Source organism: Microtus pennsylvanicus, chromosome 9, assembly GCF_037038515.1.
Source record: "Microtus pennsylvanicus isolate mMicPen1 chromosome 9, mMicPen1.hap1, whole genome shotgun sequence".
Classification (NCBI taxonomy): domain Eukaryota; kingdom Metazoa; phylum Chordata; class Mammalia; order Rodentia; family Cricetidae; genus Microtus; species Microtus pennsylvanicus.
The window spans coordinates 48,380,323-48,405,250 of record NC_134587.1 but is presented as its reverse complement, the minus strand read 5'-3'; the positions used below and the strand labels follow the sequence as shown (position 1 = coordinate 48,405,250).

Here is a 24,928-nt window from a genome sequence, read left to right as displayed (position 1 = left end):
TGAATAAATGCAGTGAATTGGAGAGCTGTGGCAGCTCTGAGAGTTTGCTCCCCTTTTTATATTTTGGAAGTAATCATGACTTGAAAAGCAGCAGATTGGTATGAGGATTGTAAGCTGGCAGCAGAAAACTCCTGGCTTTGAGGGAATTGGTAGTCTTTGGCCATTCTCTAAGGAACGTTGTTCTGTGCCTGTTTGACTCTTTGCAGTGGTGTTGACAGTGCCCTGCAGTCCAGCTGGGCGCTCTGCCGTGCATGTTCATGGTGGTGAGCAAGGCCACAATGTTATAATCCCAGGATACTTAAGAAGTCTGGGATTTCAGTGGCTCCCAGGTTTCCCCACTATACAGCAAGCACCCCAAGTTTTCCTCTAAAGGTGAGCACACCACTAGGGTGTGCATCCCTGCCAGGATGTGCCTTCCATCAGCACATGAAGAGCTGGGGCACTCTGGTCACCACCCCTGTACAAAAGCCCAGTGCCCCAAGTAGGGGACCCCGCCCCCTCCCAAGTCAGTGGGAGCGCTGTGTGCTCACTATCATTTTCTGTCATATTCCATGGAACATGATCGCTCTTCGTACCTCTTGAATCCTAAATTTCAGAAGTAATTTGTCTCTTTCAAAGAGCGTGTCATTAATAATCATTATTTAGAACTGCCGAGTCTTCAGTGTGAGTGTGCATGTACATGTATGTGTGCGTGTCTATGTGTGTGTCTGTCTGTCTGACTTAAACATCCAAAAAAATTGGTCTTGCTTGTAGCAAACAGCGCCTCCACGTTGGTAGATCCAGCCCTCCCCACCCCCAGCCCTACCCACAAGTGAGTTGTCCCCTGTCTGCCTTTAATCACATGAGGGTGGGTGGCCACAGAGACTGACCAAAGCATGGCGTCCTGAAATTCATTAGTATTATTGGCAAAGACAGGATTATAAATTGAGAATTTTTTTAACTGATTGGAAAAAATTCCTATTTAACTATTTCATTTTATTGTCCTTACAAGAGAGAGGAGAAAGAGAAGAAAGACTTTCTCATCAAACATTTGAAACAGTAAATGAGGAACCCGAACTTCAACTCTCACTGGGTGTAGACCCTGCACAGTTGTTATAAATGCTTCAAGGATGGCACCTGGTCACCCTGGGGCCAGGGGCCAGAGGAGCATCCCCAAACCTGCAGATGGGTGGTGGTTAAGAGACAGCATTGCTATTCAGTGTATGCTAATGCACGTTGTTATTCTTAACATTAAAATTCCACTAAAGCACTAATAATTACTGTTAATACCGTCTAGTGGAAAGTTACAGTAAAGGAGCAGTAGTAGAAACAGTATTTAAGGGAGAGCTGCCGGCATGATAAGAATGCAAATAAGCGTTATTAGCCTAATGATTTTGCCGTCGCCATGGTTGTGCGGCAGCAGTGTTGTGAATATGTCATCCGGCACCCGTGAATTTGGAAAGTGTGTCAAAACACAACTTCAATTAGTTTGCTCTAATTATGGCTCTGGAGAGTTTGTGACTACATCACTCCTCATTAAAAGAGAGATTTTCTTCTATGGATTAATGTAATATACAAAGGAAAGTTTCAGAGTTCCTGACGCCGTTTGCTCCTCTCCCGAGCTTGCTCGGAGCAGACCTGATGGATGCAGAGGGCTCCTGCTGCGACTGGACTCAGGAGATCTGATGGTGGGTGGCCCTGGTGAGATGGCTGCTGTGGTGTTGGACTGTTTGGAGTGGCTCTTCCCCTGTCCTGCTGAAGTGGCCACTGCAGAGGGAGCTAGGAGGCCCTCCGAAAGCAGGGGATGGAGCCCGTTTGAGTCAGTTAAGAGATGTTTGCTACTGTGGCCCTGTCTGTCTGTCATGGCTCCTTTGCATGAGCTCAGAAGAGGCTTTTAGCCTGAGTGGGGGCTGTGAGTAGAGGCGGCTTAGAGGAGAGACTCCTGACTCCAGGTTGTGTAATCCCTGGGGTGGTACATAATAAAATGCCCTGAACTGAACATGAAGGGCTTGCCAGGCAGACGGGAAGACCTGAGTTCAGTACCCAGAACCCACACGAAAAGCCAGGAGTGGTGGGTGACATGAGCGTGGTATCCAGAGACACGGACGAGCAGGCTTGTGTCTTCCCACAGTGTCAGAATTTACTGACTACCCTTAAACTCGCAAGGCTGAACGGTTCTAATGACAGCAGTTTGTCATAAACCTGCCTTCTGTGGGAACTTGGCCAAGGCAAATGCAAGCTCTCTCCTTCCTATCTTATTACTAATGTTAACCCCTGTCATACAACACACCATAAACCTGGATGTGGATTATAGAATGAATGCACGTCGGAGATGTCAGGAGGTTTCAGAAGTGCGCTGAGAGTCCATATTGGTTAACTGATGGATCAGACCAGTGCTGAGGGAAGCTGCTGTCAGAACTGCTGAGTAACAAGTAACTTGACTTCTTAACCCTTTGGGCAAGTCTCAGCACTACTCCGAGCCTCTGTTTCTCTTTGCAGGTCTCGCGAGAATTCAGTGGGGAGTGTAGGTAAGCCTCGCAGCTGGTGCCCCACCAACACACACACAGCTTGTAGTGCCCTGCTTTTCAGGGCTGGTCATGGAAATGGGTCCTGCTTCACACCCTGGGATCTTTCTTCGGCTTCCTTCTATCGCAGTCTTAACTCCCCAGTCTGGGAACCAGAGTGCTTTTGGGCAGGGAGCAGCTGGGAAGGGGTTAAGGTAGTAATTGTGTAAGTCTTCCAGGCTTTCTCCCAGTTCTGCGATAATTTGATGAAGAACTTCACCCTAATTAAATATTCAAATTAGGAATAAGTGTCAATATGGCTTCCCATTGCCTGGAACGATGATTAATTGTATTCAAAACTCCAGTGGCCGCTGTAATCCGAGCCGAACCATTGTACCTGATTATTTCTCTGCTGCATTTGCCATGTTTTTGTTTTAAGATTTAAACCAGTAATTGATTTGCCATATGCTGTCGAGCTGCACACACTTAAAAGCCGCACAGTAGGAACTCGGGGAGCTATGATTTCCTATGACAGCTTTTGTTTGTGTTTTTTGACTTATCCAATGCATTATGCTTTTGTGGGGGCTGGGGGGAATGGCCCATGAGGGAAGCTCACTGTATAGTCGGGTTGGTAGTTGGAGTCGTATTGATCCAGGCAGATAAGCGGCTTGGATGGGAGTGAGTGGATCAGGGGTGCAGTGGAAGGAGCATGGTTTCCATGAGAGCCCGGCCATTCTCTTTGACTTTATATGACTTTGGGCAAGTTCCTTAACCTTTGTGAGCCACTTTGTCCCCGGTGTAGAATACTGTATACCTTACTGGGTTGTTGAGATGGTCGCGAGGCCTGTAGAACGGTGGTGATTGTCATGGTCTCGGGTGCTTGCAGGGACAAAGCCCCTAGCGTTCTCCTTCCCCAGAAACCTTTCTCCATTACCTGAGTCAGCACCAGACTCCCACTTCTCCCTCTCAGACCCTGCATTGCCTGTATCTCGCCATGTGACATAGAAGCTTCTGAGTTGTTATTTTGACACATGAATAGCTATTTTGTATCTTGAGCTTTTTCTCCCCTTCCTGGCTAAGGCCATGCAGGAGACTCTCAACAGATGTTGGCTGTTGCTCCTATCCCTCCTTATTTTAAAACCAAAACTTGCAACCTTTTACTCCTTTAGCCTTAGAATTTTAGAGCTTTTCGCTTTGCAGTAGATTTATGTATTTGTTTCAGTTTGTGGTCAGTAGTCCCACTGGGAGAATATGCTTTGCTCTGGCTTCTTAAACCATTGTAGCAGCTAGCACAGTGCTTAGCTTACAGCAGGAGCCCAGTTAAAGACGAATGGACAGGGATGGTGAGATGGCCCAGTGAGTAAGGGCACTTGCCACCAAGTTTGTCAGAAAAGAATTGACTCTCATAGGTTGACCTCTGACCTCCACATGCACACCATGGCACACACATAAATACAAAAATAACCAATTGTGGCCCCTTGTTAGTGAGAGCAGCCTGGTGCACACCGATACCACCCCCCTCTTCCTGGATGAGGCCCTGCTCACTAGGACAGTGAGGATTCAGTTTCTGTCTAGGCGTGGAGCGCTTCTGAGTTAAGCTTACGGCACTCACTTGCCTTCACTGGTGTGGAAACGTGCCACATCAGACTATACAAGTGACAGCAGTGGCTTCTCCTGGACATGGCCTTCCGGACTGGCAAGAGAAGAAAAAGCACAACTGCGAACATGGCGGGCGGGACGCATAGCTGTTGAAGCGCTGCCTTTCTGTTTCCAAGGAGCTGGGTCCAAGAAGCTTTACTGGAACCTCCAGAGCTCAGTCCGATGTGGCGCTCAGAGGACCAGGAAGCAGGAGCCAGGCTAAGAGGTCTGCATGCTGGCCAGGTCCTCCCAGCTGAAAACGATCCATTTTAATTACCTCCAGGGTGTGCCAGCCCCTGAGCATATGGTCCTTAAGAAGCAAGGGTCCCCAGACTGTCAGCGAGTGTGGGCACTGGCCAGGGACCTCTTTCTGACACTGTTGACCAGCTTGTAGTGTGGATGCTCCAAAAGGTGCTGATTAAAATGCCAGCAGGTGCAGCGAAGGTCCCTTCCCCGTGACTCCCGCACCCCGCTCACACCAGGTGTTTTATCAGAGTCTTTTTCTTCATTAAGTGGCGTTCATTAAGCATGTCCTCACACCTGGCGCTGAAGCGGCGCCTCACAGCCGACTTCTTCCCAGGGGTGTTTTGCGTGAATAAAAGGGAATTTCATTTAGCCATTTGCCAGCCCCCACCACCACTTTAACTCAATTACTATTGCTTTTGCGCGATTCTTACATCGTCTTCAGCTCTCCTTTGTGCACTGCCCACGGTCATGCCCCACAGTCCCACAGACGCATGATGTGTGACGGTGAGACAGCCCTTTCACACGAGTGCTGTGCTGGGGGCTGCCCCTGTGCCACCTTAGAGTCCCGCCCACAGCTTCAAGAGGCTTCCCTTGGCTTTGTCCTTGTTTCATAAAAAAAACTAGCAATGACAAGCAGGAGATGAGTGGCGTGGGTAGAGTCCACTCTCCCCTCGGGTTATTGCTGATGACACCACATGCGTGTCCAAGATCTGGACATCCTTCAGGCCTGTTGACACTGAACCTACACACAGAAGTTGGTTGTCCCTCAGGGCTGATTGTGACATGCTGTTTGGAGCTGCCTAACAGCTGTGTTACAGAACACATCCAGTTCATACATCCCTCCTTGTTCTGCCCCTGCAATGTTAGGAGGTCCTCAAAGCAGCCCCAGTTCGCCGTCCAAAGACCTAGTTCCTGGTGACTGAGGTTCCACTCCACACATGGTCCTTCCCCACCGTCTCCCAGCCCTGACCCCTTAACCACTGTCTTATGTCTATGTAACTTTCTGTGGTGAGCTTACAGCGTTGTCTTCAGGTGTGCCTAGTCTGGGGTCTGGGAGGGAGCCCCGCTCCCCGTATGGGAGTCCCCTTCAGTAAGGGTTCTGAATGTGCCCCAAGGCGGAAGTCATGTTTGAGCTTATTTTCTCTAGGCTTAGCATTTGTTGTCATTTAAAAAATATTTGTTTTTATTATTTTGTGATTATATGTGTGAGCATTTGTGTGTGTGGTATGCACATGTGAATGCAGGTGCCTATGAAATCCAGAAGAGGGTGTGGGCCCTTGGAGCTGGAGTTAGTGGCTGTTATAAGCCATCTGATGAGGGTGCTTTGCAAGAACAAACTGTGTTCCTAACTGTTGAGCAAGCTGCCCAGCCCTCTGTTCATTTTTTAGCTGCATCATTTCAAAGTTCATTTATTGAATGTTTTATAGTTTTTGCTGGTTTGGATTTTGTTTTCTTGTTTTGTTTTATGAGACTGGCCTAGGATTGATTATATAATCCAGGCTGGCCTGGAGCTCATAGTGACCCTTCTGCCTCAGCCTCTTATATGCTAGGATTATAGGTATAAGCTACCACACCTGGCTTTGTTTATGCTTTTTTAATGTCCCTTTTAAGGAAAGTCATTTTATTTTCCAAACAGCTCAATATTGTAGAAAGTTGTGACCTTGTACCCCACCCAAAATCTCAGGAACCCCCAGGTTCCTGGAGCACATGCAGGAGTCTGCAGCTTCAGAAGGTGGCAGAACAAAAGGCTGTATGTGTATGCATAGGGGACATAACATGAAAACAGTAGCCACCTCCAGCTGCAAGTTAGCCACTGCCTCCTCGTGCAGTCCTCAGCCGTTTGAAGAGACAGCGGGGTCTGCTGCGGCCTGGCTGCACCGTCGCCATTCCTTTTGACCACTGGGTCCACAAGATTGATGGTTGCATTTAAAAAATTCACACAGACTTGGAATCAACACTAGAAAATACAGATTTAAATTAGCAAGAAAAAGGCAAACTCAAAGGAAATAAATTGTGCTGGCAACTACTGTCACATAATAAAATGTCATCTGTAACTAAAGGACTTTTGTTCAGGGCTGAGGCTCAGTGGCTATGTTAATTGAATAAGGTGCCTTACATTGACTCGGGGGCAAGAGTGAAATTTCCCTTAGCATCTCTTTAGCTGGAGTTGTTGTTGGCAGCAGCATGGTGCTCATCTGTTACAGAAACGCCAGCCCCTCAGCACTGTGATCGCTCCAGAAGCAGCACCCAGCCCCAGCCCTGCAGGTTTGACCTGTCTTCCCAGGGCAGGTCCTGAGAGAGGAAAGCCAGGCAGAGACTGCCCTGATGCCTTCCGTCAGCTGATGTTGGAAAAATTGTTATCTGAATCAAATAATAGTTGTTATCACTGATGATCCCTGAGACTCCCAAGGAGAGGGCAGCCTGCTTTCTAGGTTTCCTGATCATTCAAGGGTATCTCCACAGCCACTGTGTCTACCCGTAGATGGGGCACCTTTGGAGCCCACTCCTGTAATCCTGCTGCTTCTGTTGCAAAGTGAGCACTAGCCACGGTCACCTCCTGGAACATCTTGGTGGCGTTTGAAGCTGTGTAGCTCTTGGCCCAGCTGCAGAGGGCGGAGCAAACGGACTGGCCCCTGTGCAGTCCTGTCCCTGCCTTCTCTGCTGCTGTGCACTGCTATGACCTCGTCTCGATTTGGGAGTGCCTGCGGCTGGCAGGTTCCAGTTTCAAATGTGGAAACTAGATTGTCCCCTCTTTCATGGGTGCCAGCTTGTTCCATCTAGCAATCTCCTGAGATTTGTACAAAGACCTTGAACTATTTCCGCATACACTTGTACCATAGCTTCATCTGTCCCCCAATTATTTGATATCATTGGCTTTATAAGCAATGTCACAAGGAAAGTATTTATTGTTTGTGTAAAGTTATCCTTGAATCAGAGGGAGCTGCACTTTCCAAACCATTAACCAGCCTAGACTGAGGCTGAGAAGGAAGCAAGTGGAAAGCCTTGCTGGAAGATTCCCAAAATTATCCCTAATTATAAGTCACGATCAAATTTGTTCATTCAGGAAGTCTGAGATAATTTGCAGGATCTCCCCTGAATTGTGCAAGTGTGACTGTGCAGGGCTCTGTTCTCAGCACTGGGAGTACCAAGCAGAGGAAAGTGATGGAGATCAAATTCTCCCACAGAGGGAGGACTGTGCAGATGGGGACATCATTAGAAAAGACCTCATAGGAGGGGGCATCTCTCCAAGGGTGACCAAGGCAGGTATCTGTGAGGTAGCCTGGCCGGAGAAGCCAGCATCTGGGGAGCTGCAGAAGAGTATTCCTGGCAGACAGAAATAGCAAGAGCAAAGGCCTGATCAGGTCTGAAAGCCAAAGGGATAGGACACGAAAAGCTGAAGCTGGGATTGGTGAACGGGAGTGTGGGAGGCCAGACTGAGCTGGCAGGACCTCACAGCCAGCAAGATGCAGTCCAAAGCAGGGGAAAGTCCCAGTGAAGCCTCAGGAGTCAGGACTTTAGGATGGTGGCAACTTAGGAAGGGAGGGTTTATTTGGGCTCGCCACCTGAGGGTACAGCCTGTCATAGTGGTGAAGGTGTGGGCAACTGAGGCGGCTGGCCACTGTGTCCACAGTGTCTGTGGTGGTGGTGGTGAAGGCGTGGGCAGCTGAGGCGGCTGGCCATTGTGTCCACAGTGTCTGTGGTGGTGGTGAAGGCGTGGGCAGCTGAGGCGGCTGGCCACTGTGTCCACAGTGTCTGTGGTGGTGGTGGTGGTGAAGGTGTGGGCAGCTGAGGCAGCTGGCCACTGTGTCCACAGTGTCTGTGGTGGTGGTGGTGGTGAAGGCGTGGGCAGCTGAGGCGGCTGGCCACAGTGCCCACAGTGTCTGTGGTAGTGGTGGTGAAGGTGTGGGCAGCTGAGGCGGCTGGCCACTGTGTCCACAGTGTCTGTGGTGGTGGTGAAGGCGTGGGCAGCTGAGGCGGCTGGCCACTGTGTCCACAGTGTCTGTGGTGGTGGTGAAGGTGTGGGCAGCTGAGGCGGCTGGCCACTGTGTCCACAGTGTCTGTGGTGGTGGTGAAGGCGTGGGCAGCTGAGGCGGCTGGCCACTGTGTCCACAGTGTCTGTGGTGGTGGTGAAGGCGTGGGCAGCTGAGGCGGCTGGCCACAGTGTCCACAGTGTCTGTGTTGGTGGTGGTGAAGGCGTGGGCAGCTGAGGCGGCTGGCCACAGTGTCCACAGTGTCTGTGGTGGTGGTGGTGAAGGCGTGGGCAGCTGAGGCGGCTGGCCACTGTGTCCACAGTGTCTGTGGTGGTGGTGGTGGTGAAGGCGTGGGCAGCTGAGGCGGCTGGCCACAGTGTCCACAGTGTCTGTGGTGGTGGTGGTGAAGGCGTGGGCAGCTGAGACGGCTGGCCACTGTGTCCACAGTGTCTGTGGTGGTGGTGAAGGCGTGGGCAGCTGAGGCGGCTGGCCACAGTGTCCACAGTGTCTGTGGTGGTGGTGGTGAAGGCGTGGGCAGCTGAGGCGGCTGGCCACAGTGTCCACAGTGTCTGTGGTGGTGGTGGTGAAGGCGTGGGCAGCTGAGGCGGCTGGCCACAGTGTCCACAGTGTCTGTGGTGGTGGTGGTGGTGAAGGCGTGGGCAGCTGAGGCGGCTGGCCACTGTGTCCACAGTGTCTGTGGTGGTGGTGAAGGTGTGGGCAGCTGAGGCGGCTGGCCACGGTGTCCACAGTGTCTGTGGTGGTGGTGAAGGCGTGGGCAGCTGAGGCGGCTGGCCACTGTGTCCACAGTCAGAAAGCACAGATGAGCGCTGCCACTCGGCTTGTTTTCTCCGTGTTCAGTCAGGGACCCCAGCCCATGGCACAGTGCCACGCATAGTTGGGGTAGGACTTCCCACCCCAAAGTAATCTGGAGACTTGCTTCCTGGCATGCTGAGAGACTTGTTTCCATGGAGATTCTAAATCCTATCACGTTGATAAGGTTAAACCTTGCACCAAGGTAAAGGGTTCACTCATACTACGTGTGAGTGACAGCTACTCTGCTTGCAGCACCTGTGTCTGCCTGGAGATGACATCCTTCAGAGGCCACGCCCTCCAAGGTTCAGGCACTGGGATAGAATCCCACATCCTGTAAACTCTGGAGGGCAGTGCCCTTCGCTGTCCATCTGTGTGCAGTGTACTGTCGCTTGTTGGGGTTGCTGGGCTACTGTGTGAAGACTAGATCTTGAGTCTAACTTCAGAAATGTGGCCAGGACACTGCCATCCTGCCTGAGTGACCTTTCTATCCTGATAGTTGCCGTTCTCTCCAGAAGATGTGAGCATCTACTGTCTGTCATTCCCAAATTTCTTACTGGCTTTGCTGTGGAGGGGCCGGTTCCTCCTCAATAAGTCATTATCTATGGAGATTAAACTTTGGATGTAAGGCTGGCACCCTGTGTCTGACTCCAGGAACCGGAACTGGAACTCCAGACTCAGTTCCTCTCACCTGAGCACTGCGGATCTCTCCTCAACCCCGAGTCCCTGCTTCTGTCCTGAGAAGAGTGGACGCAAAATATGTAGAAACTTGATTTCTGTTTAACACTTGCCTGTTCAGCAGCTCCTTCCTCAATACTCCTGTCTCTGTGCTCTCTTAGTTCCACGTTCCCAGACCCCCGTGTCACCCCATGTATATAAACAGAAACCCCCTTTCTCCTCTTGTGAGCTCCTGGCTGCTGCGGCTGCTGCGGCTGCTGCGGCTGCTGCGGCTGCTGCCTTCTTCCTTCACCCACCCGCTTCACTCCATGGCAGAGAAGCATGGGACATACAAGTCCATTTGGGAAACGCCATGCAGAGAAGTATGAAGACTGAGCCAGCAGCAGTTGGTACAGAAGGACCTAGAGGATTAAGTTCAACACTTGATTGGGTTGACAAGTATTCAATAATTTAATTACTCTGTGACAGAAAGTATCCTAGAAAATGGTGCAAAGTTGAGGTCTGGCCTTGCTGTCGAGCACACCCTCAGCCCTGAGAGAGAACATTCCAGCAAGTGGGTGAGGCCTCACAAGGAGAGCAGGAATTCTGATGTCATTGTCCTGCCAGCAAAACCTGGGTATAGCCCAAGGTGACTGAATAATCCCTAGGTAGCCCCTGGCATCCATCCCTCCAGGAAGTTAGGGGTGCTGTGTTCCCCATGCCTGCTGGCTCTGTACTGTACCACGGTGGTTCTCCTTGACAGTATTGGCTGAAGACAACCATGAGCGTGTTGGGAGGGGTACTTGCTCTTGACATAGGCTCGCTCCTACTCTCTGCACACAGGCTCAAGCCAGCTTTGTGGACTTATGGAAGGTGCTTTCCTGAGCGCCTACTGGGTCCTCTGGTCCGGGTGGGACACAGTGGCTCAAACCAGGGCGCCATGCTCACTGTCAAAGGTTGCTAGTCTCCTCAGTTGACCTGATAGTAAAATCCCCACCAACTGTGGTGGGTGTGGAAGCCACTGTTCTGAGCCTGGGTGTTTTGGTCATGCTGATCCATTGTATGCCACACTGAGGCCTGGGCCTCACTGCCAGTCTCTGTGGAATACCCTAAGGGAGGAAGGAAATGGCTGCTGGTTCCTTGAGAGGGCCGGGGCTGAGGGAGAAGATGGAGGTCTCCCCAGAAGGACCTGCCCTGGCCACTGCACGCTGCTGCTCACCTGTGGATGACATCGTGTGCTTTCTGAGTCTCCTCGTAACCTCCTTTCTCCCCTGTCTCTCTCAGGCACATCTCACTAACACTACCAGCTACCTTCCGAGGCAGAAACAACACCAGTACCGACTATGAGTACCAGCTCTCCAATCTGTACGCCATCTCAGGTATGCAGGCCACTGTGACAGGCCAGTGCAGACTGTGCGTGTGGCCGCCTTCTCCACGCTGCCACTTCTCGCCTCCCCCTGCACCCCAGCCTGCCCTTTCCCTGGCCTTCTCTTTCTTCTGTGTTGGGACGTCTGGAAGTTAGTGATGGACAGTGTGTGGGTTTCTCGGGCTGAGGGAAGGCTGAGGGGTACTCACCATATCCTTTACCTGCCAGCCCAAGCAGGGCCCCCCAACACACAGCAGTGTTGAGCTGCCATGTTCCTGCCTGTCCTCGCCTCATGTTCTTACAGCTAGCCAGCATTAAGAGGGGCACAGTCTCTTCCCCTCACTCACCCAGAGTCTGTGGTTTCTGAACTTGACCTGGAAGTGGATAGTGTTACTGTGGCAGGAACTTCACCAGCCCCAGTTTTCCTGTCACCTTCACTGGAGGGGGGAGGTGGGGCAGCCTCACTGCAGAACCTAGATTCATGAGGTGTGAGGCCATACAGGTGACTTGCTAAGAGCCCAGGAAACCCACAAATGCCTCCCATCGCTGGGGCCCCAGACAGGGGTGTTTGTCTGTCGGGCGAATGTGGTAAATCGTTGCCACTTACTAGCACACATCCTTAATGCTGAGTGACATTTTGAACACGGGAACATGACATTCATTCATGTCCCATAATGAATCGGTTATTTAAAAGGTAATCTCTCTCTCTCTCTCTCTCCCTTTCTTTTTTTCTAAAAACTGCAACTTCGGGTTACTAAACAGATGAACTCCAGCGGTGGCGTAATTCTTGTCAGCGCTCGTTTCTGTCGTTATGATCACTCCCTAATAGGTTTGGAAGTGAACGCAAAGGCAGGTTGTTCCATCTCTAGGCGACACTCCCGCTGGGAGTGGGGAGCCCCAAGTCGAGGCTCTGGCTGCATTCCAGGAGCCAGGGTGGGAGGGTGAGTGTGTGTCTGGGGAGCATTGCTTCTGTACCATGGCTATTTCAGCAGCATCATAGGGAACTTAACAAGTGTGGAGAGATAGCCTGCTTGGTAGAAAAGCTGACTATTTCCCACATGCTTGGCGGCAGAGTGGTTTGTAACAGGACTGTGACACCCAGCTCCACTCCCTCAGACTGTGCAGGGACAGCGCCCTCATGCACTGACTGCTCTTCTTCAGCAGCGTACAAATCTTAGGGTTTGCACTGGGCTGCACTCTCCATGCCTGTGTCCTCTGATGGCTTTCCCAGCTGTCGATGCTTCCTCAGCAAATGGCCCACAGGGCACATGCTCTGGTCTGGTAGGAATGTTACTCTGCCTCTGGACCGCTGCTTCCTCAATGCAGCTTTGATGAGGTGCTGACTGGGCTCATTTCAGCTGCTGGTTTAGCAATAGCAAGGTAACAGCCTCGGATACACGGGACGCTGCTCAGAAACTTCCTGTCCCATTAGGCAAATAACAATCTGTGGAGTTTTATCTTCAGAGGTAGTTGAGGCTTCAGCCCAGGCCACAGACAGCTCAAGTCTCCCTAGCAGCTGTAAGCACCAAATCAATCACTCTGCCAGAAGCAGGCTCTCACAGGGCCACTAGAAGTACCCTGTAGGCCCTGGAGACTCACCATGGTAACTGGTCTGGGGAGGCCTTCCATCCTCCCATACTGACTACCTGATTGACCACCCTGTCACCCCCAACATAAACACTATCTGGTACCAAGTGGCACACAGCTCAGTTTGGCATAAGGGTTTCCAGAGGTTAATCCAGAAACAGTTACGGTGATATGTGCCCCAGCCAGCCTCGCCTGGTGTGGACTTGGCTACAGTAGGGGTTCTGCAGATCATACCATGAATCATCCCGCTCTCCTCCCAGCCATCAGCGCAGATCACTTCACTCTTCCAGTGCTCAGCCTTTGATGCAAACTTCCGACATGCTGTCTGTGGTCCTGGAGCTATTGATAACCATTTCTCTGACTTATGGCCTTGTCCTGAGATGAGGAGATATCAAAACAATGGAACTAGAAATGTAAAAGGCAGCCCTGTTGGATAGTGTGGGGAACTGACTCTCCAGTGTTTGTTCACTGATATCTAGTGGTGTGGATCCCTGTTCCCTGAGCCAGGACAGTCCCTGCACAGATGACCACATAGAGAGCCTTAGCTCAGCTTCTGTAGCAGCAGCGGCAGGGACCATCCAGGGTGTTCCCAGGCAGGGCAGGAGGTACTGAGCCAGCATCTGTTTTGCTGAGAAACAGTGTGAGAACCCTTCTGTAGTCACATGATCTGCCAGCTGACTGTTTCCAGGGCCTTGGCCCACCGACTCCAGCCAGTTTGTTCCCTGCCTGTGAGGCCTTTCCATTCATAGACATCCAGTGGTTTCCAGTTCTCAGCACTCATCAGTTTAGTCTTGATCAGCTTAGTCCAGAGGTTTGTTTTTTGCTCGTAGAAAAGACTGAGAAGCTCATTGGCTCAGTGCTAGAATTTTAAAATATTTATGTCCCTTGTGCTGCCATATTGAAGCCCCCCCCCCAAAAAAAAGAAAGCTGTGAAGTGGTCCCTTGAGCCTCATCCTTCCTCTTATGGGAATGTCTTCTAGAAAATTCTTAGAGCTGCAGTCCGATTTATGAGAAGAAGAGAGAGCACGCACTAGGGTGAGGACTGTCCCTGTTAAGGTGCTCCTGTGAAGTGGGCAGAGAAGGTGGGGGCATCTCTTCCATGTCCAGGACAAGGGTGTCCTACAAACTGTCTGCCTGGTGGCCTGGCTTTTTAACTAGCCATAAATAAAGTACACAGAATGTTGCCAAAAAAATAAGACAGCTGAATGTTCAGTGAGATCTCATTTTTAAAATATAAGTTGGAGAAAGATTCACACCGACATGTTTAAGTCATGTTCTTCTTACTTTGGGCACACAGTTGCCTGTGCCTCTATCCTGCAGTCCTTTCCTGAGTGAGTTCCATAGACATATAACTATTGTCTGCATGGGCCTTTGAGATCTGAGCCCCTTGATGGTTCCTCTTGGCCTCCGTACCCCAAGTGGATCTGGCTGAGTCTTTCCACAGCCAACCCTATCGACTGTCCCTGACTAATAGTTTTCTTTTTGATCATATCTAATTTTTTAAGCTACTTTTTAAATTTTTATTCTTTTTATTTTATGTCAATGAGTGCTTTGTCTGCATGTATGAATATGCACTGTGTGCTGCCTAATGCCCACGGAGGCCAAAAGAGGGCACCAGATTCACTGGAACTGGAGTTGCAGATGCTTATTAGTCCCGATGTGGGTGCTAGGAACTGAACTCAGGTTCTCTGAAAGAGCAGCCAGGGCTCATACCCACCGAGCCAGCTCTTCGGCCCAGCATTGCCTGTTAACTAAAAGCTCTGTTTTTGTAGTTGGTTCCTGTCAGCAGTAGCAAGGACAGAGGCACAGCTGCACTCTGTTGCCTGACATGCCTGCATTCTTTTAGGAACCCAGACTCAAGTAAAACAGGACACAGTTGGATTTGATACTAACAGGAATTTCAAAATGAGGCAGCATGAAGCAGGGTGGTAGTTTATTAGACTAGAGAGGCGCCTCGGGAAGCATTACACACACCAAGAGCATTGGGTGGGCGTCTCAAAGACGGGCTTCAACTCAACAGCAGCTGTGTACAGTTTCAGTGGCTGTTGGGTTAACCTCAAAGGGTTCTTCAGAAACCACTTCCTCCCTTTTTCATAAATAAGATTGTTTTTGGACTCTGTATGATCCATGGATAAAACTCGGACCCTCTACAGTCATACAAAGGGTTTAGGGCGTATACTTTCATTGTAAGGGGTTTCTGATGAGACTTCTAGAAAACTGTAGGTTTGGGGGAAGTGTGTTGGGATTTTCAATGCTAAGCTGGTGAAAGCTCTTAGGTAGATCCCCAAATACGTGCAATAAAATTAACATTGTATAAGATCCAGAGGAAACCCCAGACTCAAATAATATGTAAAGCAAAGAATGTTTATTACTATTCCAGCCTGCGTGCAGGGTCGTTCACCCGTGTGAAATGGGGACAGCCCTGAGAGGAACGTGCAGGCTCCTTTTAAGCATAGCTACGGGGAGTTTCAGAGACAGGTTGTCTTGAATACGATTGGTTAAGCACGCAGCAGTTATATTAGTATGTTTTTAATTGGCTGAGGTTTAGTTGTATCATCTTTGGACATATTTGCACAAGCTTGTGCAAGTTTGGAAGTGACTCAGAAGGGGCTGCTGGATTTGTCCTTGAGACACTGTGAGGCTGGCTCGGGCCTCCTCTCTGAATGCAAGGGCATTGTGGATAAATGGCCCTTTGTGGGAGGGACACCTGTTTTGCCCTTCTCAGAGAACTGAAACCTAAACTCAGCTGTGAGAGTGGGAGAGGTTAACCCCTTCACTGGATGTGAGAAGATGATAGTGTCTGGGAATAGGATGGGAATGTCGGTGCAGCTGTCTGGCTGTCTGGCAGTGGATTCTGGATTTGGCTTGAGTCTCTGGTGGGTAAGATGAAAAGCACAGCATCCTTTTTCATGATCACAGAGAACACCCCTTCCTCCTAGAGCACTGCCACTGGGGGACAGCTCCAGCTGTGCTCTCCTGAAGGCGGGACAGAAAGACAGAGAGGCTGTGCACACGCACATCCTTTTACAACCAGCCCTGTCTCCTCAGTTCTGCTCTGTCTGTGAGATACCCCAGATGGATGAGAACCCCACAGACACATGTTGAAAGTAGCAGGTCCATCAGGCAACTTTGTGCATGAGTGAGAGAACTGTGAATGTGTACATTGGGGTGAATTTCATAGCACACCCAACTTTCTGTGCCAATAATGGCGTTTGATGAGAACAGTCCATGTAGCCCTGGGGAAAAGTGTCCCTTCTCAGTTGAAATGACCCACACGACTTGAGACCTTTGTGAGATGCATATTAGGGCACAGCCTTCTGCCCACAGCTGTGGAGTACTATGCCAGGCTTCTACCAGGAGAGGCACATCTGTGCCAGAGGGCTCCTGTGAGGAGGGACTTAGCCAAAGGGCCTCGATGTCACAGTCCTAACCCAGGGTGCTTCTTCAGTTCCGTGGCAGATGTGTTTAATGAACACGCCCCCAAAGCAGCGGAAGCTGGGCTGCTCGGGCCTTTGCTGACTGCAGTTACATGCTTTGCAAAATTGCCCATTTAAAATATTTTTTGGGAATTAAAATATAATTATTTTCCCCCTTTCTTTTCCTCCCTCCAATTGCCTTTTAAACCCCAGTTTAAAATTAGTTAATTTTTTTTTCCAAGAAAAACTAACATGGGAGTTTAAGGTAGTAAAATTAAGGCAAATATGAATGGAAGCTAGGAAACCCAAGCTTTCCCACACACAGGCCCTGAGGAGGCCACAGGAAGGAAACACCAGGACCCATGCTGAGCAGAGGTGGGGACTCATCTTTGTTCTCCGCCCAGTTGGGTACACCCCCCCCCCACGCGGACAGAAGTGAGAGCCACACCCAGATCTGTCCTGGCTCACTGCCCGGGCATGATGGCTTCAGCTCCCCACTCCCCAACATTAGGTTACCCCCAGCCACCCAAGTCTTCTCTTTGATTACTAGAAAAACCATCTTCCTGGCCTCCATGGCCTTTAAAAACCGACTTCCTTTCAAGGTGTTTGATACCAAGGAGGACTGAAGGTGCTCGGGTCAAAGTCCGGCTTCTTCTTCCAGTAGAAGAGGGGACAATTTTATCTGAAATACAGATCTATGGATGAGCTGTGGAACTCTGTCGTGGGCTGCGAAGGCACGAAGCAATTAAAAATAATTAATGATTTCTGTGGATCAGCCTTTCTCCATGCAGTTTTAATCCAGTTCTCATTTAAATTGGAAGATGGACATTTAATTATCAGTATTATGAAACTCGTGATTTATACATTTCATCCAATGAGATAAAATTTCTGCCAGCAGCTCTTCATCTTGTGGAGAAAAGACTGTGTGTCTTGTGGGAAGGGTGCTTTATGGCAAAGAGTCTGTGTTTCTTAGAGGCTGCTTGTTTAAACCTCACCAGCCACACGAGCAGAACACTTCATCCCAAGCACCGGTCCTTTCATTTGGAGTGATTAGTTCTCTCTTTCTCTCTGGCGAAGGAGAGTGAAAACCTGGGTGTGATTGCTCCTACCTGTAACCCTAACTCTTCAGAAGAAGCTACGTGTGAGGGTTGCAGTGAGCTCTGGGCCATCCTGAACTGTAGAGTGGGACCTTACTGCCCAAACAAAACATTGAAAGTAAGTCTCGTGCCTCAGTGAAGCTTTGCAGGGTTGGAATGAGAGATCTGAGGCTCAGACAGCAGGGAAGCCCTGATCTCCTGTGTGGCGTGCTGTTCCTGGCCGTGGTGCAAAGGGTTAAGGTCTTGGGTAACAGGATTTGCACCTGGTTCCACTTGTGCATATGCTGCAGGTCTCCTTTTAGCTCGTACATGGGTTGAGTGGGTCACTAATGGTTGCCACCAAGGAAAGAACCTTGTGTCTCTGTGGGAGTGCACGAGGGATGCGGGCTCTGTGTTCCCAGTGCCCCTATGGCCTTTGTGGGCATGCTTTCCTGGCCTGAGTGAGCTCCGCTTCCCTTTATCGTCTACTGGGGTGCTCAGGAACACCTGGGAGGAGGTAGGAAGGTGTTAGGAGAACGCCTGGGTAGCCGCGAAGGCCCCAGCAGGGAGTGCAGTGTGTAGGGAAAGTTCCCGAGCGCTGTGAAAGGCGTGACTGACAGCGGTGCTCGGGTCAGGAGGGAGGTAAGCGGTGGCAAAGGTGAGAGGAATTTTGTCACCACTTGTTCTGGCCATGGCTCACCTTGTCTACCCATCTGCCCCAGCCCTGACAGTGACATCGAGTCTAAAGAAAAATATAATAAGGAAAAGGAGAGCTGAACAGGCGCGGACGGGGAATTGATCAGCCCGCGTATTTGTACATCCTGATGTAAAGGGGTGGTTGACAGGTGGCCAGGCTCGCTCTGCACACAACCATGTGTGTGCTGTCAGGCGCACGCACACTGCCTCGTTTCGATTGATGAATTGCCTGCTTTCTTGATTAAACCTTCCGTCACTTAAGAAACAAAAAGCCTGTGTTTAGATGGCAGAGTGGGACATGTCAAAAAAATCTGTCTCCTTTACCTTTGTGCAGATGTGGGCACAGACTGTAACATGTATTATTAAAATGAATGTGGCATTTACTGTGCATTATTCCTTCCCTGGGAGAAAGGACTGTAAATTATATGCTAATAATAAGCTTTAACCCTTTCGAAATGCAGGAAGATTTAAGAGTGCGAATGCTCACAGAGGCCCGGCTAATTGGGTGTGTTTTGTACATTCACCATGGCCGCCATGTCACGGGAGTTAATGAACACTCGGCACAGGCACATTCACAGGGCACCCAGAACTCAAGCCTTCTGGAGCTTTGCGGCTGCTAGTGTCTCCACAGAACTCCACAGAGGGACTGAGCCTGACCCCCTGCCCATGGCTGCCCAGTGCCCCGTGACTCTGCAGCGCTGAGTGTCAGTATGGTCCCTTCTCTTTCTCTGCATTCCCCATTTCGTGAGGCTCGTGGTGCAGCCCACACAGAAGTCTGGACATGCTGAGTGCCTTCCAGCTCTCTTGCTTGACCAAGCCTTTTCTAACCCTCACTTCCCACTGCCCAGGTGGGAAATGCTTTCTCCAAGCACAGCTTGGGTTCTTTATTCTTCTCAGGTCAAATCTGTGTGGCTCCCCAAGTCCCCAAGCCTCACCTGCCACATCACACACAGCTGTGTCCTGCCAGCCCAGCCCCTCTCAGTCTTTGCCTTTGTCTCTGCTTTTCCCAGGCACAACAACAGTTCAGCCCACCTCACCTTTCCGTGTCTTTCCAAAACTATCTTCAAAGACCTATTGCCAAGCTTCTCGCAAAGCCTTTAGGGTCTCCTTTAGTCTGCTAACATCTTCCTGGCTCACCCCACTTGGCCTATGCTGAGCATCGTCAGCAGACAAGAGTCTGGTTCAAAAGCCTGGGGATGACCTTCTTTCCTTTCTGAGCCAGGATGATGTAGGTAAACCAAGTCCACAGAATGAGCAAGCTGCTCACCCTCCCTTGGTTATCAGACTCCCAGGGCCATAGCAGGCCCTGTGCTCGTGTGATCAACAGGAGACCTGTTGACAGAGGCTGTCTCGTCACTGACAGGACACATGTTCAGAATCTTGATACATGCTTCCCAGCTTTGAGAGACAGAGAGAGAGAGAGAGAGAGAGAGAGAGAGAGAGAGAGAGAGAGAGCGAGCTGCTGGGAGCAGCCTCCCAGGTTGTACACTGAATAACATACTTGAATAGCGTCCCCTGGAGCCTTGAACTATGCTAACTCAGGCAGGTAACACAATGCCATAGTTACTCTCACACCTGGAAAATACAAGAATTGTCCAGCCCCATCCCCCAAATGCTGGGAGGATTCAGAGCTTGGTAAAAACAATTCACAAGGCAGGAAGCTGTGTAAGAATATGGGTGCTCTCTGCAGGGTGTGATCTGTGGAGGAGCCCAAAGATTTGTGGGGAGTTATGTATGACTCGGGATATCCTGGCCTGTGCCCAGCATGGCCTTCACTGTAGCTGTAACCTGGTTCTCCCTTACAGAATTCTGATGGATATGGTCTCTTCTGAATATTAGAAAAAATATGTCCTCCCCGACCCCAGTCCAGAGAAACCGGCAGTAAAGGCTGTCGTCCACAGTTCAGCCAGCACCTCTGGAGCCAGGATGCCGACAGGCATCATCACGTAGAAGTGGCCTGTTTTCCGTGGCAGACAGCCCACAGGCCCTTCTGGGGAGGCGACAGGATGACGGCTCAGGGGCAGGAAGGAGGGAAGTGCCAGGCAGGCAGAGCCTGCCAGCGTCTATAAAATCTTCCTGTATGTACCTTTGGTGTCTGCAGGAAAAATGCCTGATGGGAGCTGATGGCTGCCGAGGCCTCTGTGTGCACTCTGCAGGTGGGGAGCACCAAGACACACTCCAGTTTCGTCACTGTGGAAAATAAAAAGATTATGAGGTGGCAGGTACTTTAGAGCGCTTAAGAAGGTGGTCGCCTCCACTGCACCCTCAGTCTGTGTTTGATTTGAAAGCCTGGTGGAGCACGAGCAGCACTGCCTTAAATCTATAGGTGAGGCAGACAAGGGGCCTTGGGTGGACCTTGGCAGGGACTTGCAGAGCAGCTTCAAGCCTGAGTTCCCCCTCCGGGAATCTGAGGAAGACAAGGACTGGATGGAAGCCCATCTCCCAGGTCAGCTTGGCAGAAACAGCTGCAGTTGTCTGAGACAGGTGTGGTCACACTCCTGTCAGGGCCACAGGTACCATGGATATGTGCAGCTCAAGGTGGTGGAAGATGCTGCCTGCTGCTCTGCATCCACAGGCCTGAGACATCACAGGCACTCTGCCCAGACACTGTCCTGACAGAAAGTCTGGGAACTCCTTCCTCCCCGGCATTTACCTTCTCTGTCTGGCAGAGGACACCATTTCAGACCTGGCCCAGAACATACTAATAACCAAGGACGTGTACGCAACCCTAGCTCTTCATCTGCTGTCGACCTCTGCCAGGGTTTGCTGTGGACGCTGCTCTAGGACAGGCTGTGTGTTTGCCCTTTGCTCTCCACCGGTGTCTCTCAGTAATAACCATCAGCTAAGAGGAGAGAGGGTGTGGCGAAGATAACTTCTTCCATTTAAATGCATTTAGGGAGCTGAAGTTAGTTTTACTTTATTAAATTGGCTGGGTTCATTGAAATAATGAATTTAAAAATACCTACCCCTCCCCAGTACATGGTATATGCAGGACTCCCCTGTGGGCATTTTTTTGTCCATTTTGTCAGTAATTTAAAATATCCTTCCCAAGACATCCCTTTCTAGGTGGTAAAGGGAGTTTGGCGGGAGGCAGACCTGCCTGGAGTTGCACCCAGGCCTGAGATTTAATCCAGGTTTGGACATCAGGCCCCGAGGCCATGACTTTTGTTAGTCCAAGTTGCTGTGTTTATTTCCCCTGTCAGACTGAAAGCTGAAAGTGTACAAGCCCCAAATGGTTGATGCATGTGTCCGTTTGGGCCTCAGTGCTGTCTGAAGTCACAAGTGGCCCCGTCCTCTGGAACCTCACTGGAGAGAGACCCTGAACTTGTGGTTGATAAGGATCTCTAAGTCCCAAGGGGTTCATGAATGATGGGCTCTGGCTGGGCAGAGCCATGATTGGGGAGCTTGGGGCCTCTTGGTTGGAAGTGACCTTGGACATGGAGTACTTCTCTGTTTTTGCTTCTCTGTCTGCGAAGGGGTCTGTGGGTGGGTTTTGGTGAGGATTGGAGCCATACACAGGCACAGACTCCACAGGAGGGTTGCTGCTAACCACAGCACTCTGAGCCCCTGCCAGCTATCCTTAGGCCCTTTCCCAGACAGGTAAGAGCTGTAGGAGACACCTTCAACAACTCCTTATCAGTGATCAGTGGGTGGGGCCACACTGACTGTTGTGTAAGTCTTTGTCTAGAAACCTCTGAGCACTAGTGTCCCCTTGTGGATGTGTGAACCATTAATTGATGGTGAGTGGTCCCAAGCCCACATGCCACACGGTGGGATTGAACCCTCAACATTGCTCTCCCTATTGGGGGCTTTACTGTTCCCTGAGTTCCTACTTCTGTCCCCCCAGTAGGGGTCCCACCTGAACTGGTGGCACTTCCCCATCACCTGCCTCTCCTTCAGTCTCTAGACCAGGCCTTCAGAGGGCCATTCTTCACTGAAGCCAGAGCCAGGAAAAGTGCACAGCTGCGGTTGCTATGCTCCAGCCACCTCTGCGTCCCCAGCTGATGGCCCATGATTCGCCAGCCCACTTCCCCTCCACCTCACATGCCCCTCTTTCTTCATCCGCCTGGCCTCGTAGGATTTGAGGCTCAGACTGGCATCGTAAGATTTACCAGGCAATGGCGCAGGCATCGGCCAACTAGCTGCACAGGTGTGGGTAATAAGCCCAGAAGCCGCCTAGTGTCTCCCACCAGGGTCCTTCCTTCTCTGGAGACAAATGCATCTAACTCCTGACAGCTGCACAGAGGAGACCTCAGCCCACTTAAGAACAGCGGAGCTGCCGCCAGAGCACCTGAGTCTACCCCAGCCCCCACCTCATCTCCTCTTTCCTTTAGTGCTGCGCTGCACGCCCACTGCATTCCTTCCTTCTTCTTGGTTATAGTCAATGATGATCCTAAGCCCCTTTGTTATTTATTTAAAGCAAGCAAACAAACAATTAAATAAGGCACCTTCCGTCCTCCAGTCTGGTATTGGGATGGAATTATTTATCACACGTCACAGAGAACGAGGCTCATCACACTCAGATTTGTCTTAGCATTGTCTCAGAGATGGTGAATGATGCTGAACTAGCCTCCAAGGTGAGATCCTTTGTCGGTGAGCGCTTTCTCACGCCTGGCATGCTTTATAGCTTGAGCAATCTCTTGATCCACTGGCGAGGCAACATCCATAATCTTGAATGAGAGAGTAAAGCTTGCCTTGTTGGCCCTACCCATCGCTTCTGGTGACACCCGTAGGCATCCTTAATTGCTCACTACCTAGAGGCAATAAACACTCTGGGCTTTTATGTGCATTCCCTTGTGTGTTTGCTTGAAATACATCCAGTGCCAGCAGAACTCTGTCCTTAGAGAAGGTCTTTTGTCTTGAGAGTCAGCTGGTCCCCAACTCTTGCTGATATCACCTTTGAAAGCTCAGGGCAGACATCTTCTTAGGCTAGTGATCTTCTTGGTTGCTTTTGGTTCTTGCCAAGCTTTGGCCTTATGCTTGATCGCCCAGGTCTAAGGAGGAAGCCCAACCTTTAGCTAGTGTCTTGTTCAGTTGTCATTCAGCCAGGAGAGCATTTGTGTGAGGACCTGAGACCAATCCCCAGCACCCACGAAATGCTGGAGAGAGGAGACAGAACTCTCTGGAGCTCGCTGGCTAGCAGCCAAGCCAAGGGCTCCAGGCCAGCGAGAGACTCGGTCTCAGAGAAACTGAGGCGGACGGCCTTCTTGAGTAATGACACCAGAGGCTGACCTCTCTCCTCCGCACACATGCACACACACAGTAATTGTTTTCACAGCCAAAGTTCAGGGTTCAGCTAGGAGAGCAAACCAAAGACATCTCATTTCCCAGCAAGCTGAGCACCCAGCTCCAGACCAGGCATACAGGAAGTACTCAATATTTGTCATCTTATTCCAGAGAGGAACTGGTCTTACTGTTCCTGTCTTGATGCTGTCCTGTCCAGATGTGTGAACAGAGACATGTTATGTAACCGCGTTTCCATTTTCTCTTTTATAAGTTTGAATCACATTTTTCTCTTCTGGCTTTATCAGATTAGAAATAACATCCACAAAGGGCACTCCAGAAATAATAACTGCTGTATGTGCCTTTAACCCGGCCCAGAGTTCTGCTTTCACTTGGCTTGCTATGCAGACTCCCCAGGCTGCTAAGACAGCTGTGAAGTAGGGGGCCTTCTGTGTCCTGCAGGGCAGAAGCACCCTCCTGCCTCTCACTGATTGCCCAAGACCCCAGTTTACTGGGTAAAGATGATTTAAGATTTTAAGGTTTGCAGCCTTGGGTTCCTTACTCTAGTCCTGCTTAGCCTATCTAAGATAGAATTTTACATGTGCCTAGCCTTTAAGTGAGGTTTCTTCAGATTCCATCCTGCCCAGCTACACCCCTCCCTAGACTCTTTAGAAAAATAATATCAATAGTTATAAAAGGCCCCTGTCCTTGCCACTGTAACCACCCTGGTCTTGTTACAACCCTCTTAAGGGCTCAGCACCGATACAAGCCATCCCTTCCTGCGTCGTTTTAGTTTGAGAGAAGACGCAACAGCTTCCTCTGCTGTCCAGGCAGAAGATCATGGTCACTGTTAAAGATAAGGCTGAGAGGCTGAGGTGGTTCATTTCTTCAGGCTACTTAAAAAAAATAGATATTATACCTTTTATTTTGATTTAATGAGGACAGACATTTTAATCAGAGGTTAGTCATTTATTGTTGCAAACTATTGTTTTGATTCATCATTTTTGCAGATAATTAAATGGTTGAGTTGGCACAGTGTGTCTACTTTATTAAAACAAGTAATTTTGGGGGGGGAAAGAGATGCTATTTTTTGGATCACTGCACAAGAATTGCTTTTATCTTCATCTCCGAACACAGTTTTCGGTTATTGGGCAAAAAAAATGCTTGTGTTCTTTCTGGCCTGGAGAGGACTGGCCTTGCCAGATTGGATGTTGGCCACTCTGCCCTTTGAAACAAGAGCTTCGATGTAAATCCTATGCTCTTACCTTCTCAGAAGACTTGGGTTTTAATTGGATTGGGGGAAAGAGCCTCCACATTATGAACTTTGCTGAGCAGCAGTTCTTAATTGCAGCCCTGGCTGTGGGTGGAGTTTAAAAGTCAATTACTGCTGGTCCTATTACAGTTTACACACCTCGGATTTGAGAGAGTCTGTCACTTAGTACAAAAATGAAAAGGTTACGCGCACCAGTTGGCGCGCACCTCTGACTCTCCATTTGTAAATGCGTTCGCTACACGTATTTGTGTGTTTGCAGCGTGTAGCTTTGGGCTCCGTCTCCCACTGGATTCCTCACCAGGACTAACCTTTAAGACTGGCCCTGAGAGCCACTCACAGCAGTGCTGGTCACAGCCCTTCACCTGGCCATCCAGTCCACTCGTAGGCACTGTGGCTGGCTGGTGCCCTGGGGCGGGGAGCTAGGCCAGCGCGGCCCTGTGCCGCCCGTGTTTCTAAGGACAAATTACTCACAATATTCGCTTTCTC

General features: G+C 50.2%; 1 protein-coding gene across 1 annotated transcript in view; it reads left to right on the top strand.

The window, feature by feature from the left end:
* Window positions 1–24,928, top strand: part of Mvb12b (multivesicular body subunit 12B) — a 157,288-nt gene that overhangs the window by 66,445 nt on the left and 65,915 nt on the right. The window contains exon 7 of the mRNA XM_075985937.1: window positions 11,090–11,184. Within this exon, the coding sequence (XP_075842052.1) occupies window positions 11,090–11,184 (95 nt within the window). The remainder of the gene's footprint in view (window positions 1–11,089; window positions 11,185–24,928) is intronic.